Source organism: Adiantum capillus-veneris, chromosome 3 (genome assembly GCF_014529385.1).
Source record: "Adiantum capillus-veneris isolate H3 chromosome 3, ASM1452938v2, whole genome shotgun sequence".
Lineage (NCBI taxonomy): Eukaryota > Viridiplantae > Streptophyta > Polypodiopsida > Polypodiales > Pteridaceae > Adiantum > Adiantum capillus-veneris.
The window spans coordinates 172,390,176-172,406,924 of NC_140933.1; the positions used below are offsets into that span (position 1 = coordinate 172,390,176).

At 43.9% G+C, this 16,749-nt stretch overlaps 1 protein-coding gene across 3 annotated transcripts in view; it reads left to right on the top strand.

The window, feature by feature from the left end:
• Positions 1 to 2,784: 2,784 nt before the first annotated feature.
• LOC147462192 (NADH:ubiquinone oxidoreductase, 17.2kDa subunit) overlaps positions 2,785 to 16,749 on the top strand; it is a 42,639-nt gene continuing 28,674 nt past the window's right edge. Inside the window, exons 1-2 of one of the 3 annotated variants that reach the window (XM_086509595.1) lie at positions 2,785 to 2,904; positions 3,016 to 3,122. In XM_086509595.1, coding sequence (XP_086365721.1) covers positions 2,863 to 2,904; positions 3,016 to 3,122 — 149 coding nt within the window. In that variant the 5' untranslated portion in view covers positions 2,785 to 2,862. Of the gene's footprint in view, positions 2,943 to 3,015; positions 3,123 to 16,749 lie in introns of all 3 variants that reach the window. The other 2 variants (XM_086509594.1, XM_086509596.1) reach the window with 2 other exon arrangements.

The following is a 16,749-nucleotide window of genomic DNA, read 5'->3' on the forward strand; positions in this document are numbered from 1 at the left end:
GTCATCATGCTTGCAAAACCATACGTATGTCCTTTCCAATGCATGAGCAAATTCTTTTACTCATGCCTTGGGTTTATGCAAATTATTGCTCACAATGTCATGTTCGAGAATATAATATTGCTCCAAAAGATTTAACGAGCAATGTCTTGCTTGGTGGTCTTCATGATCACATTGGGAAGACGGCTTATTGCGGCACTTCTCCCATTTGTGATTATTTTCCCCACAAAAGATGCAAATTTGTCTACATTTCCCCCCCATGTGGCCTTCATTTTACATCAAAGATGTACTTCAAATTATGTAACATACACTTAAAAATCTCCTACCATCATGTCAACGACGAGATTTGCAACGCAAATATCATCAACCTTTATATCTGTGTGTGGACAAACCTTTAGCATGTCCCATTAACCAAAATGCAGTTATCATCAACCTTTATATCTATGTGTGAACAAACTCTTTGTGATAATTTAATTCCTCAAAACGGTCAAGTGTACTAGCTGAATTTGATGCCCATCACCCCACTTCAAAGTTATTTCATTGATGAACCAGTAGAAGCTGTAAATGATTGTTATCTTGGCACATTCCAAATTGTGTACAACTAGTCATCCTGTAGTGTTTATTAAAACACACGCAACATAAATGTAAATTGCACAATTTTCAACACTGAAAATGGGTACCCAAGTAGTTGGTTGTCATTGGGCTTTGTATCATATCCACATTCAACCACAGCGCTGCTATCTTGTCCAAGCGCACGAAAATTGCTACAGGCTGCTTCCTTGTACTCGGCCGTTACACAACGCTAAGAGAAAATGAAAAATTAGTTAATTGTTAAACATTCCATGTTGTACACACATCGGTGCTAACTTGTTGGATGCACCTTTTGACATCTTAATGTACAACGCATCTTGTGTTCGGCACTCACCCGTACATTACCTTATCCTTGCGCTAAAAGAAAGTGCCTCCTTGCAGTCATTTTTATGTGGCACTCACAGAAAACACATAGAATACTTAATGTTGAATGCAAGATTTGAGCACTCTGTGCAGTTACCCGAGTGGTTGCGCTTAGGGCTTGAAACCGCCATGGCTAAAAGCAGGTGCCTCCTTGCAGTCATTTTTATGCGGCACTCACAGAAAACACATAGAATACTTAATGTTGAATGCAAGATTTGAGCACTCTGTGCAGTTACCCGAGTGGTTGCGCTTAGGGCTTGAAACCGCCATGTCGATGGTTCAATACTCCCAGCGTGTGAGTAAGGTTGCCTCTTTTGCCTAGACAAAATTCAAACAACAGCCGATGTTGAACTCAAGCCATGTCCACAGAGAGCCTCGAAAGCCTTAGTGTAAGCACCTCGCCATCTCCCCCAAGATGCCTTGAAGTCATTCCCATGTCTACATAGACACACACAACAGGACCACCAAAGTGTTTAGGGGAGAGAGATGGCGGTTAGATAGAGAAGGACGGAGAAGACGCGAGAGAGGGAATGAGAGAGACATGAATTTCATTCATAATGATTCAATGCTTGATTACAACTTTAAGGTCCTTTTTATAAATTTCCCATGCCCCTTGGCACCTCCTCCAAGGTGACTCTTCATTGTTCCAACAAAACCTTAGTGTAAAGCCTAGGGTAATAGTGCACTTGAATATTACGCTTCAACACGTTGCAAAACGATTTGCAACATAAAAAGTGCTATGGAAATCAACATGGGTAGTCGCTATTGGCCTGCCCATGCAAGGGCGAGGATTGATTTGTTGACAACACGTTCATCATGGAGCATATGACCAATAGGCTACATGAGAATGATGACCTTTTGACTATTTTTGGCATGCCAATGGCAAAGGCTTTAGTGTTGGTTTTTTCAACTTTTTAGACGAAGCAATGATGGTTGTAAGTGGATACCTTCAAATCATTATTTGTTCTTTACTATTAAATGTGGAAGTTGAAAACACTTAAAACAATTCTCTTTTCTTTTGCACTCATTCCTTGACCCCTCCTCCCCTCTCTCCCTCTCTCACACACATTCACATTCTTAACAATAATATTTTTTATTTTCCATCTTAATATTTTGTTTGGACTGCATAAAGCCTTAGTAAAGCATTGCATCGTGAGAGCAATTGTGGACCATTTGATAAAGCTTTCTGAATAGTGCCACATGTCAAGCTAATGATGAAAAAATTTCTTTTTTACTATTTCTTGTAGGCTCTTGTGAAAGGGTGTTGCCATTTGTTTACCTCTCTCTTTATAGAGGGGCATTCAATCTTTCTCATCCTCTTTTACCTTGTTTTTTGCTCAATTTCTTCCCATGCTTTGAAGTGTTTTTTGGTCATTATTTTTTATGCTTTGGCATTTATTGTAATCAAAATAGTTGATTGTTACACTTGTTTTTAAAAAACATAATATTTATTGTGAAACAGATTTTTAAAAATGCTAGTGTCTCTTTTTGGTTCTCTCTCTCACAAAGTAGCCTTTATTATTAAATCCCTCTCGATAGCCTTATGTAAGCCATAGTGAACTTTCACCTTCTGCTCGTTTAGAGGCACAATCTTTTTTGTGAAAACAAATATGTAAGCTAGTGAATTTTCACCTTGTTATACTTGTTTTGTAATGCATGCCACCCGTCCCGAAAAGTGAAATTTGACGTGCAAATGTGTTCCCAAAGAACTTTATTTCAAACAAATAGAAAGAATTGAGCTTTTGAAATTTACGGGTATTTTTGCAGGTTTTCCTGAAAATTATAACTAAACTTAACAAATTTTCCAAATTGTAAATTTTTATTTTACAGGCAGAAACGATGAGTGATCGATGGGAATAACATGAGGGGAAAATTGACATCGCCCAACAAGAGGAGTCGTGTGCAGGGGCGATGGATTATTTGCGCTCGGCTCTCAACACAGTAAAAAGCACGGTAAATGCCCTTCGTGAACTTCCGCCCCGGGGATTCTTGTAAGTGCCTCTACCCATCTCACCTTTGGCTCTTTCTGTTGTGGCCAACAAGTTCCTCTGATTGCATGTTTAGGGTCATGCCATACTGTCTGTGCGCGCGCGCGCGTGCACGAGAGCATTGCATCAGGAAACACCCATTCTTTTCATCCTGAGTTTGTTCGTTTGGCCACACGATCGAAGGTATTTTGAAAAACAAATCTGCAAACAGTGTCAGATTAGTGATCAGGGATTTTTATCTCTTATGTTAGATTGAAATAGTGAATAATTACAGTGAAGAGACAATGCTATGGAGCAAACAATTGGGACAAGCACTAAAGAAAAGTGGACAGGTCACTTCAAGTGAGATGGGACACGTTTGTGCTAAGGGAAGAATTAGGACAGAGTTTTCTGAATGCAAGAACCTCACCATTGTAGAGATGTCTGGGACTGCGTGGAGCAGTACAACATTGAGATACCTTTAGTAGAGGGTCAATACTGGCATAAGTGACCTAGAGTCTTGCAAAATGGGGTGCCAATTTTTGGAGGGACTCATTTAATATATCTGCCACATCATTGAAAATGGTGGTGTGGAAAAAAAGCTAATAAATGTGCCACGTCTCCCAAAACATGCATATGTAGGGCTGTGATACCATGCCAAAGGTGCAATAGAAGAGGTGTATCATCATCAAGGTGAATCGGATGATGATAAAGTTTGCTACTGTGAGCAAACCTCCTCTTGAGATTCCTCTCGGGATTGGGCAGCCAATAGATTTCGAATCTACTACGACAAAACTCTCCATATTGTCCTATATCGACTGCCCGCCCAACGTACGGGCCTCGGGTGCAACACTTGCAAGCAACCACTGTAGAAGGGGGAGGGGAGAGGTGGAGAGTGGAGTGCTAGAGAGAGAGAGAGAAATGAAATGAATTGCTATATTAACGTCTTCAAAAGGCCAAAATGACCTATGAGACCACAAAGTTACAACATGATTTAATCTAATACAATGTCTGGGTACCAAAAATAAAGAAAATTTAACGAAAAAGGATACTATAAAAAACCCTAACTACTGAATGTAGGGGGTATGAGTGGGGGCTATGAGTTGGGGGGTGGATGTGCTGAGTGAGGGCTGATATAATAGCTGATACAAAAGCTGGTACAAGGCTGATGCTGATACAAGAGCTGATATAGGAGTGATACAAGGGCTGATACAAGAGTGGGCAGGGTATACAATCCTCATCTGGGTCACAGGAGATCCATCATCGGTCGTTGGCGGATCTCATCAATATCCGCTATGATTAGTAGTCTGCCCGCGCGTCGTGCATGTCGGGCCAAGGTGACCCGAATCCTCTGATGCAGCCTCCGTCGATGCTATGTAGTCCTCCTTAGCTGTGGGGATCTCCGTAGCTCGGTCGCTCAATCAATTAGCGTGCCTTTGGTGTGAGGAGAATGTGAGCTCTGCTGTGGTGGCTGCACCTTTGGCTGTCTAGTGTCCTTTCTAAACAAGTTTGTGATCCGTCACTTGAGACTGGCTAGCCTCTCCTCTCAGTGTAGCTCGAGAAAGAACAGTCCCAGACATCTCTAGTCCTCATATCCCATGACTCTAGAAAGCGGTCCAAAGCCCTCTCTAAACAGGCAATGGAAACAACTTCGTATCTCATAGTAAATTGGGCAATGGCATATGTAGTGCAACTCTGTTTTAGACTCCATGTGACATAGGAGACATGTCCTTGCCTCTGTTGATACTCGGCTGTATCTGCCAGTCTCGACCCGAAGCTCGTGTGAGGATGTGCGTATTTGGCCAATAGCACACCGTAGCCCATGAGATAAGTGGGTGTCCATGTATCCGGGCCTCGTCACAAAACCATCCTCAGTGAGCTAGAGAAGATGCTCTCTATAGAAAGCCATCTTCGTGCCCAACTCCTGTGTCGATTGTATCCAAGTCCTCTTGGATACAACCGACACTTCATGCCCAACTCCTGTGTCGGTTGTATCCAAGTCCTCTTGGCATCCAGCTGAATCAGGTCCTGGTGGATGAGCTTGGTGACCTCGGACTGTGTAAGAGTCAAAGAGGGGGCATTGAATGAGTACTAGAAGGGGGGAAATCTATCCATGTTGAATCCATGTAACTCAAACCATGATGTCATCTCCCCATACCAGCACGTCGTATCTCCGTGCATAGCTAATTATCGAGAGGACTCAAGTGCTAAGCTGGCATTTCTATCTCTAGGGAGGTCCCACAGACGGTGTATGAAGGAGACTGATTTGGTAATCGCCTCAACCACTAGTGGGGAGGTGGCAGCCAGCTCTGCTCGAATAATGTCATGTGGTATTGAAGCCTTGGCTCTAATAAGCTGTGCGATCATAGAGACCAAAGTCTTCTCCATGTCTCCCCATCCATCACTGCAACCCTTGTGAGAAAATCAATGATGTTGCTTTCAGATTGAAGCTGCCAGATCATTGGAAGATTCACAATGCTTTCAATGTGATTCTTCTGCGTCCTTTTAAAGGACAAGTGCCAGAGGATATGATTGCCGACGAGCAACTTGAAGTTAAGGAAATAGAGGAAATCCTTCAACCTGAACAAATACTGGCACACAAGGAATAAATATTAAAGGAAAGCTAATCCGGAAATATTTGGTCAAGTTTCGGAATTATCTAGCCTTGGATGCCAAATGGATGGAGGAGGAGGACTCGGCAGATACTCCTCAATTATTAGAGCTTTACCTTGAGGCTTTTGGAATGGCTCCATGAAAAGCCAAAGGTCGGACAAATGAAAAGCCAAACCAAAAGGCTAGGCTTTTACCTATTTAAAGACCTCTTGAGGGCATTTGTGGGAATCATCAGTTTTTGGGCGATCTCTCTCTTTCAGCATTTCTTGAAGATGATAAAGGCTTGAGTCTTGTGAAGATCAAGAGCGCTTTGGGCACTTGTGACAACAACTTGTATTGGCCATCTTTTGCAATATAAAAGAAATAGCCTTTGGGGGCTCTCGTCTTGAGGGCCAACGCTTCTAGGAAAGGATTCCGCCTCTCTCTCTCTCTCTCTCTCTCTCTCTGTCTCTCTCTTTTCAAGTAGAAGTGTTCGCTATTGTGATTCATCTTCTGTGCTTAACGTACATAAAGGTCTCACTTCTCCCTAGTAATAAAGATTCTTTTACCGGGGGGGGGGGGACCAACCCATCTTCTACTCTCTCTCTCTCTCTCTCTCTCTCTATATATATATATATATATATATATATATATATATATATATATATATATATATATATATATATATATATATATATATATATATATATCAATTGTCTTCGATATCAAGTGAAATTTTGTCACGTGACACATCCAACCCTATGTGTCCGTGGACAAGCTACAACATGATCAGGGTTTAGTCAGTCCAATGAGTCTAGATTAGAAGTGATCTGGCACTTTTTGTGAGTCTATTCGTAGACCGTGCATGCCCAGTCACTTAGTGTAGATGCATATTCTCTGGTTGCACACAACATGATCATAAGCATTCCCACCAGAATCCATCAGAATCAGTCAGGGAAATTTTCCAGTGCATTTAGCCTATTTTTCCTATTTTTGACATTTTTCACTTATTAATTTAAGTGACTTCCCAACAAAAGTAGGTAGGGCAATTTGGGTAAGAAAATATATAAGCAAACCAAAGTTAGCACTAAATGGCAGAAGAGGCAACAGGAGCCAAGCTCAGCAGGCCACTTCTCAACAAGACCAAGCCTTGGTGGATTCCCTCCAAGCAGCAGATCCCCCATTGCCTAGCGTTTTCAACAAGGAACATCGCCAGCCATCCTCAGTCCCTAGCGCTTGCATCAGCATTGTCTTTCATCGCCGGAAGTCACAGAGAAGCTAGCGTTTTTGGAAAGACCAGCATCCCTAGCGTTTTTGGTTTACAACAGCCCAACGTTTTTGGTTTCAGCCTCAGCCTTGCAAATCCGGCACATGCAGTGATTTGCAGCCCTAAAAGACCATCAAGATCAGCCCCTAAAGGTAGCAGATTCAGCCCATAAAGAAGTAGCAGATTCAGCCCCAGCAAGACCTCAGTTTTCAGCCATTAAACTGCAGATTTTCAGCGACAAAGACCCACAGAAAACAGCCCCCCAAATCAGCGTTTTGGACTAATCGCAGATTTCAGCCCATAGCGTTTTTGGACAGCAGTAGAAAGATTGCAGATTTCAGTCCTTAGGACAGTCGTCATCGTCAACATAGCCTAGACTTGCATCAGTCTCATGCATACCATTTGTACCAGATTGTGCAATCATAAGTAGACCACTCTCGTCGACGAGAGTGGGGCCTTCGGAGGAGGGTTTTACAACGTCTCTGGTGTCGTATCTCTCTTCTCTCTATCTCTCAGTCTCATACACTTGCACGCAAAGTGTCCACTCACTTTGTTCGTGATCATAGCACTCTCCATTTAGAACGGAAGGCTCTCCCTTCCATAAGAACTAAAAGGAACCTTGAGAAAATATGGATCACTCATCTTGAGAAAGAACAACATTCATTCCGCTGCACCTAACATTGGTATTAGAGCTTTGGCAGTGTTCTGTATCACTCAAGGAAAGAACCACAAGAATCACAAGAATTTTTTTTTGCTTGTTGTGGTTGCACGAACCCAAGTTCGCTTGGACGTGTCGATTCCTAATCGTGGTTTTTGAAGAGTGATAGGAATCCCAAGAAAGAAGGGCTTGTCCAGCCTCCCCTTGTGTCTCTTTTCACTCATTGAGAGCGGACCATGCACTTAGCGGCCGGCCAATCGACGTGAGGTGGGAAAAAGTAACCTTGGTGTGAGCGCAAGGCCGCCAATGGGTGCGCCCGCAGAAAGGAGTAGAACTCGGGTGAAGAGAAGATCCTTCTCAAGCACGGTTTGCAAGCGAAAGAAAACCTCAAGAACCTCAAGACCCCCAAGAACCCAAGTTCCTCGTGAACTTAAGAACCAAAGATCCTAGTGCATGGTCGTCACCCGAAGCGGAATGGATACTTCGCATACAGGTGATGAGCACGAGAGAGGTGACGAAGAGTTCTCCCCACCAAGAGATTTTTCCGATCCTCCCCCTTCGCCATCTACGCCACGATTTGGACCAACTTCTATGGAGGCGATGGTCAAGTCGATGTTGGACATGATGGCACAACAATAAGAAACGAATCGAGTTGCGTTGGCACAATTAGCAAGCAAAACAGAACAACAGGAAGCTAAGGACCGCGAGCAAGAAGCAAATCGCATCGCTTTAGAACGCGAGCCCGACGCACGAAAAGAACGAAAAGAACTCAGAAAGGAGGAAGCGGCAGCACGAAGTGCGGCCTTGGAGATCGAGCGAGAGGCTCAAAGTACACACTCAAGAGTTGGTTTGACTAGTACTTGCCTCGAAGTCCGAACCAGCCAAAGATCGTGGGAGTTCCTCAAGTGGCGCAAGCCACGATGCGGATTCCAACAACCCATTCACAGAGAAGTTTACTTTCAGTAAGTATGATGGTAAGATGGATGCTACGGTTATTCATTCTTGGTTGCATCAATTTAATGCTTATTTTGTGACAACTAAGAAGACAGGAAATAGCAAAGTTTTGACGGCAGCTATGTACCTTGCCGGTGATGCCATCAATTGGTACCATGCATGGCAAGAGGCACAGTTAGCCGCGCACCTAGAGGAAGCCGACGAACTCACGCTCCTTTCCTTCAATTGGGCTGATTTCCAAGACAAGCTCAAGGCACGGTTTATACCACCTCAGTACCTAGCACGGTTGAAAGACGATTGGCACACGCTCAAGCAAAGTGGTATGCCGGTTATGTCTTTTTCTAATCGTGTTTTGCAGCTAGGTACCCAATTACGCAAGTCGGATGATGAACGCAAAGAGGCATTCCTTTATGGATTGGACGAGTATATCAAGTACGATGTTGAGGTGCTCGATCCAATCGATCTCAACAAGGCGGTAGCGATTGCTCTCACACAGGAGATGAAGCACAACAAGGGAAAGCCTAAGGAGAACAAGACGTCCACAAGTACCTCACAGACTTCTCAGAACGGTAAGAATGGTAAGAATGGTAACTCTTCTAACCAATCTTCCAACAGTCTAAAAGAATTCTTTCAATGAATCTAAGGGTAAGGCTAACAAACCTAAGCTTACTCCAGATGAAAAGGTAGCACAAGGAATTGTAGGAGGATACATCACGTCAGAAGAGCAAAGCACTTATTCTAAGGAAGGTCGTTGTTTCCATTGTTACATTAAAGGTCACATGAAAAGAACATGTCCTAAGGTTGAATCGAATGAATCTAAAGAATCCACAGAACCCACTTCCTCTGTCAATGCAATTAATGATAACAGAGTGTGCCGCAAGTTTCTCATGACCCTCCCATTGATGATTCTCTCATTAAATGTTATGGTCATATGACGGGGCAGCGTTTTGTCATATTGTTTGACCGAGGTAGTATGCATGATGTGATCAGTCCCTCTCTTGTTGAGAGAGCCTGCCTAGAAGCTAGTCAAAGATCTCCTATCGAGGTCTCTGGCTTTGTTCCCGGTATGGACGCTCTCATCACGGAGGAGTGCCTTGATGTGTTGTTTGCAATTCAAAAAGCTGCCTTCACTAGAAGATTTGTTGTCTCTCCTCTCTCAGGATGTGATATGATTTGGGCCATTCGATGGTTTCGTGATGCTAGCCCTCTCATTGATTGGGAGGCTAACACTTTTATTCTCAATGCCAAAAGTGATTCTCCCATTGTCATTCATGGAGAGGACATTGTTCATTCTCCATCTCTCATTGCTAATATGCAGGACAAGATTGAACGGATTCATGAGAAGGAGACTCTCTCAGTCTCTTTTTCTCCAAAGCATGACACACGTGATTTGCATGATTGTGAGTAGCATGATGATTTGATTGACAATGATCGGCATGATGATTTGGATGATAATGATAAGCATGATGATTTGCATGATCAAGATGTGATTTCTCACAAGCATGATGAGTTGCATGAAGATGATGTGACTGTTCACAAGGATGATGAGTTAGTGGATGCTTTCTCTAGTGAAGCTAACCTCGTTGTAGATTCGATCAATCACGAAGAACTGATTTTGGCTTTCGAGTCGAGGTCCAGAGAACCCCCACAGGACGATTCGATCATTCAGGAAGAACCTCTCTTGGCTCTCGAGCCTAGGTCCAAAGAACCCCCACAGGAAGTATTATGTGTTCGCATGATTGATACGCACGCATTGTTAGACTGTTTCATTCGTGATCGTTTCCTGTATTTTAGTCAGTGTATTTATGTGATCCCTTTTCCTAGGCATGACATATTGTACGTTGAGCACGTTTCACTCATGAATGAGCACGGATGCATGCGGATTGTTCATGAAAACTTGGAAAGTATGTATGTAAGGAAGTCACATTCCATGTCTCTTCCTTGGCATGACACATTCGTAGAAAGAGCACATGAAAGTATGAGCATCAAGCATGGGCATTTCCGTTGTGAATTGCCAAAGTTGATTGCTCTAGATCAAAAGAGAATGATTCGATCTCATTGTTTGCATATGTTTGATGAACGGTTTGTCACTCTGTCTCTATGTTCATCTAAATTGCATACACAGTCTTTAGAGAAGACAAGATTTTTTCCCTTCACTTTACATGGAATGGGTATGTTCATGGTTTTGTGTTGGAAGTGGTCTCAGGAATTTTCAGCCATGGAGATTCTTGAAGAAGAAAGAAGCATGACTCTCGACGAAGTTGAAGCATTGAAGAAGACTTTGTGTCGCTTTCGGCGTGGCCCAAAGAAGCAAGCGTTGCAGACCTTTATGAAGTTCAAGTACCGCGCGACCCACACATCATAGTGGGCCGGCGAAGAGTCCCTTCCAGGATTCTGGATGCTATTGGCGATCCCTCGACGCCATACAGTTCGGTACCAGTACCTCACTTTGAAAAGGAGGGGATGTCACGTGACCCATCCAACCCTACGTGTCCGTGGACAAGCTACAGCATGATCAGGGTTCAGTCAGTCTAGTCAGTGTAGATTAGAAGTGATCCGGCACTTTTTGTGAGTCTATTCGTAGACTGTGCATGCCCAGTCACTTAGTGTAGATGCATATCCTCTGGTTGTACACAACATGATCATAAGCATTCCCACCAGAATCCATTAGAATCTGTTAGGTGCAGCGGAATGATTGTTTGCGCTTTGCTCAAGATGAGTGCTCCAAACTGTGCTCAAGGTTCCTTTTAGTTCTTATGGAAGGGAGAGCCTTCCGTTCTTAATGGAAGTGCTATGATCACAAACAAGGTGAATGGACACTGTGCGTGCAAGTGTATGAGACTGAGAGATAGAGAGAGAAGAGAGATACGACACCAGAGACGTAAAACCCTCCTCCGAAGGCCCCACTCTCGTCGGCGAGAGTGGTCTACTTATGATTGCACAATCTTGTACAAATGGTATGCATGAGATTGATGCAAGTCTAGGCTATGTCGACGATGACGACAATGATGACGAAGTCGACCTAAGGGCTGAAATCTGCAATCTTTCTATTGCTGTCCAAAAACGCTATGGGCTGAAATCTGCAAATCTTCTATCTGCTGAATTCTGACTCTATGTTGGTGATGATGTCGATGACGACGACGCTCTGAAAACGCAGATGCTGAAATCTGCGTTTTCCGGGCTGAAACTGTAAACCTGGCGGAAACTGACCGTGCGACGAGGAACTGCTGCGGCGGGAAGGTGAGATCTGCGAGGTTCGGGACTTGATCTGCGATGTCTGACTGCTGAAAACTGAAAACGTTGATCCTAGGGCTGATTTTGTCGCGATAGATCTGCAAAACGTTGAGGTTGCTGGCAGATGCAAAAACGCTAGGGCTGAAAATGGTGTTTCTGTCACCGCGGTTTTGCAAATGAAAAAACGCTAGGCTGATTTGCTGGGGTCTTGTCACCACGGATCTGCAAGGGTAAAACGTTGGCTGATCAGCTGTGTCTTGTCCAAAAACGCTAGCCAAGTTGCTGGGAAGCAAAAACGCTAGAAGCCTTTGGGGTCCTGCTGAGAAGGTGCCTGTTGAGCATGTGCTCCTGCTGCCTCTTCTGCTATTGAGTGCTAACTTGGGTTTGCTTATATACAAACTTAGCAAAATTGCCCTACCTACTTTTGTTGGAAAGTCACTTAAAAATAATAAGTGAAAAATACAAAAAATAGGGAAAATAGGCTAAATGCATTGGAAAATTCCCCTGACTGAATTTGATGGATTCTGAAGGGAATACTAATGATCATGCTGTGTGCAACCAGAGGATATGCATCTACACTAAGTGACTGGGCATGCACGGTCTACGAATAGACTCACAAAAGTGCCAGATCACTTCTAAATCTAGACTGATTGGACTGACTAAACCCTGTTATGGTGTAGCTTGTCCACGGACACATAGGGTTGGATGTGTCACGTGACATCCCCTCCTTTTCAAAGTGAGGTATTGGTACCGAATTGTATTGCGTCGAGGGAGATCGCCAATAGCATCCGGAATCCTGGAAGGGACTCTTCGCCGGCCCACTCTGATGTGTGGGTCGTGCGGTACTTGAACTTCATAAAGGTCTGCAAAGTCTTCTTCTCTGGGCCGCGCCGAAAGCGTCAGAAAATCTCCTGTGGCTCCTTCAATGCGTCAACTTCGTCGAGAGTCATGCTTCTTTCTTCTTCAAGAATCTCCATGGCTGAAAATTCCTGAAACCACTTCCAACACAAAACCATGAACATACCTATTCCACGTAAAGTGATTGGAAAAAATCTTGTCTTCCTCAAAGACTGTGCATGCAATGTAGATGAACACATAGACGGAGTGCTAAACCGTTCACCACTTACACACAAACAATGAGATCGAATCTTTCTCTTATGATCTAGAGCAATTAACTGTGGCAATTCACAATGGAAATGCCCATGCTTGGTGCTCATACTTTCATGTGCTCGTTCGGAAATGGTGTCATGCCAAGGAAGAGACATAGAATGTGACTTCTTGACATACAGACTTTTCAACTTTTCATGAAAATTCCGCATACATTCGTGCTCATCCATGAGAGAAACGTGCTCAACATACAATATGTCATGCCTAGGAAAAGGGATCACATAAAGACGCTGACTAAAATACAGGAAACGATCACGAATGAAACACTCAAACAATGCGTGCGTATCAATCATGCGAACACATAATACTTCTTGTGAGGGTTCTTTGGACCTAGGCTCGAGAGCCAAGAACGGTTCTTCCTGAGGGGTTGAATCGTCCTGTGGGGGTTCTTTGGACCTCGACTCAAAAGCCAAGATCAATCCTTAGTGATTGATTGAATCTGCAACGAGGTTAGCTTCGCTAGAAAAAGCATCCACTACCACATCATCCTTGTGAACAATCACATCATCTTCATGCAACTCATCAATGCTTGTGAGAAATCACATCTTGATAATGCAAATCATCATGCCTGTCTTTATCATCCAAATCATCATGCTGATCATGGTCAATCAAATCATCATGCTTTTCACAATCATGCCAATCATTGTCATTCAAATCATCATGCAAATCATGTGTATCATGCTTTGAAGAAGAAGAGACTGAGAGAGTCTCCTTCTCCTGAATCTCTTGCATCTGTGCCTGCACTTGAGAAAAGAGTCGCAAGAACTCTTTCATGTGTTGGTTGCTCTTTTCTTTGAGGTCTTTGTTCTCGTGATCAAATTCTGCTTGTCTTGCTTTGTTCTCTCGATCAAATTTTGCTTGTCTTGCTTTGTTCTCTCGATCAAATTCTGCTTCACTTTCTTTTTCTTCCAAGTCGTACTGACGCTCTATGGTTTCCATTCTTGCATCGTATTCACGATCTATGGCTGCCCTTCTTTCGGCATGTTCCAACTTCCTATCCATAACCAACTGCGGCAACTCCTTCATAGGAGTTAGTGCAATCCTTGTCGTAGATGAGGAAGGGGGAGGGTCGGAAAAACCTCCTGGTGGGGAAAATTCTTCTTCGCCTCTCTCATGATCATCACCTCCAAGCGAAGTTTCCATTCCGCTTCGAGTGATGACCATTCTGAAGTCGTGGGTTCTTGTGGGTTCTTAAGTTCACGAGAAACTTGGGTTCTTGGGAGTCTTGGGTTCTTGAGGTTTTCTTTCGCTTGCAATCTGTGTTTGAGAAGGATCTTCCCTTCACCCGAGTTCTACTCCTTTCTGCGGGCGCACCCCTTGGCGGCCTTGCGCTCACACCAAGGTTTCTTTTTCCCACCTCACGTCGATTGGCCGGCCGCTAAGTGCACGGTCCGCTCTCAATGAGTGAAAAGAGACACAAGGGTAGGCTGGACAAGCCCTTCTTTCTTGGGATTCCTGTCAACTCTTCAAAAAACACGATTAGGAATCGACACGCCCAAGCGAACTTGGGTTCGTGCGATCGCAACAAGCAAAAAAAAACTCTTGTGATTCTTGTGGTTCTTTCCTCGAGTGATACAGAACACTGCCAAAGCTTTGATACCAATGTTAGGTGCAGCGGAATGATTGTTTGCGCTTTGCTCAAGATGAGTGCTCCGAACTGTGCTCAAGGTTCCTTTTAGTTCTTATGGAAGGGAGAGCCTTCCGTTCTTAATGGAAGTGCTATGATTACAAACAAAGTGAATGGACACTGTGCGTGCAAGTGTATGAGACTGAGAGATAGAGAGAGAAGAGAGATACGACACCCGAGACGTTGTAAAACCCTCCTCCGAAGGCCCCACTCTCGTCGGTGAGAGTAGTCTACTTATGATTGCACAATCTGGTACAAATGGTATGCATGAGATTGATGCAAGTCTAGGCTATGTCGACGATGACGACGGTGATGACGAAGTCGACCTAAGGGTTGAAATTTGCAATCTTTCTATTGCTGTCCAAAAACGCTATGGGCTGAAATCTGCAAATCTTCTATCTGCTGAATTCTGACGATGTCAATGACGACGATGTGACGACGACGCTCTGAAAACGCAGATACTGAAATCTGCGTTTTCCGGGCTGAAACTGTAAACCTGGCCGAAACTGACCGTGCAGCGAGGAACTGCTGCGGCGGGAAGGTGAGATCTGCGAGGTTCGGGACTTGATCTGCGATGTCTGACTGCTGAAAACTGAAAACGCTGATCCTAGGGCTGATTCTGTCGCGATAGATCTGCAAAACGCTGAAGTTGCTGGCAGATGCAAAAACGCTAGGGCTGAAAATGGTGTTTCTGTCGCCGCGGTTTTGCAAATGTAAAAACGCTAGGCTGATTTGCTGGGGTCTTGTCACCAGGGATCTGCAAGGGTAAAACGTTGGCTGATCAGCTGTGTCTTGTCCAAAAACGCTAGCCAAGTTGCTGGGAAGCAAAAACGCTAGAAGCCTTTGGGGTCCTGCTGAGAAGGTGCCTGTTGAGCATGTGCTCCTGCTGCCTCTTCTGCCATTGAGTGCTAACTTGGGTTTGCTTATATACAAACTTAGCAAAATTGCCCTACCTCCTTTTGTGGGAAAGTCACTTAAAAATAATAAGTGAAGAATACCAAAAATAGGGAAAATAGGCTAAATGCATTGGAAAATTCCCCTGACTGAATCTGATGCATTCTGAAGGGAATATTGATGATCATGCTGTGTGCAACCAGAGGATATGCATCTACACTAAGTGACTAGGCATGCACGATCTGTGAATAGACTCACAAAAGTGCCAGATCACTTCTAAATCTAGACTGACTGGACTGACTGAACCTTGTTATGGTGTAGCTTGTTTACGGACATATAGGGTTGGATGTGCCATGTGACAGAATCAGTCAGGGGAATTTTCCAGTGCATTTAGCCTATTTTCCCTATTTTTAACATTTTTCACTTATTAATTTAAGTGACTTCCCAACAAAAGTAGGTAGGGCAATTTGGGTAAGAAAATATATAAGCAAACCAAAGTTAGCACTAAATGGCAGAAGAGGCAACAGGAGCCAAGCTTAGCAGGCCACTTCTCAACAAGACAAAGCCTTGGTCCCTCCAAGCAGCAGATCCTCCATTGCCTAGCGTTTTCAACAAGGAACATCGCCAGCCATCCTCAGTCCCTAGCGCTTGCATCAGCATCGTCTTTCATCGCCAGAAGTCACAAAGAAGCTAGCGTTTTTGGAAAGACCAGCATCCCTAGCGTTTTTGGTTTACAGAAGCCCATCATTTTTGGTTTCAGCCTCAGCCTTGCAAATCCGGCACATGCAGTGATTTGCAGCCCTAAAAGACCATCAAGATCAGCCCCTAAAGGTAGCAGATTCAGCCCATGAAGAAGTAGTAGATTCAGCCCCAGCAAGACCTCAGTTTTCAGCCATTAAACTGCAGATTTTCAGCGACAAAGACCCACAGAAAACAGCCCCCCAAATCAACGTTTTGGACTAATCGCAGATTTCAGCCCATAGCGGTTTTGGACAGCAGTAGAAAGATTGCAGATTTCAGTCCTTAGGACAGTCGTCATCGTCAACATAGCCTAGACTTGCATCAGTCTCATGCATACCATTTGTACCAGATTGTGCAATCATAAGTAGATCACTCTCGCCGACGAGAGTGGGGCCTTCGAAGGAGGGTTTTACAACGTCTCTGGTGTCGTATCTCTCTTCTCTCTATCTCTCAGTCTCATACACTTGCACGCACAGTGTCCACTCACTTTGTTCGTGATCATAGCACTCTCCATTTAGAACGGAAGGCTCTCCCTTCCATAAGAACTAAAAGGAACCTTGAGAAAATATGGATCACTCATCTTAAAAAAGAACAACATTCATTCCGCTGCACCTAACATATTTATTTATCCAAGTACACTCTATATTGTTATGCGCTCCTGATTGTGAGAGGCGTGTGTGATTACCTTAGCACCAAC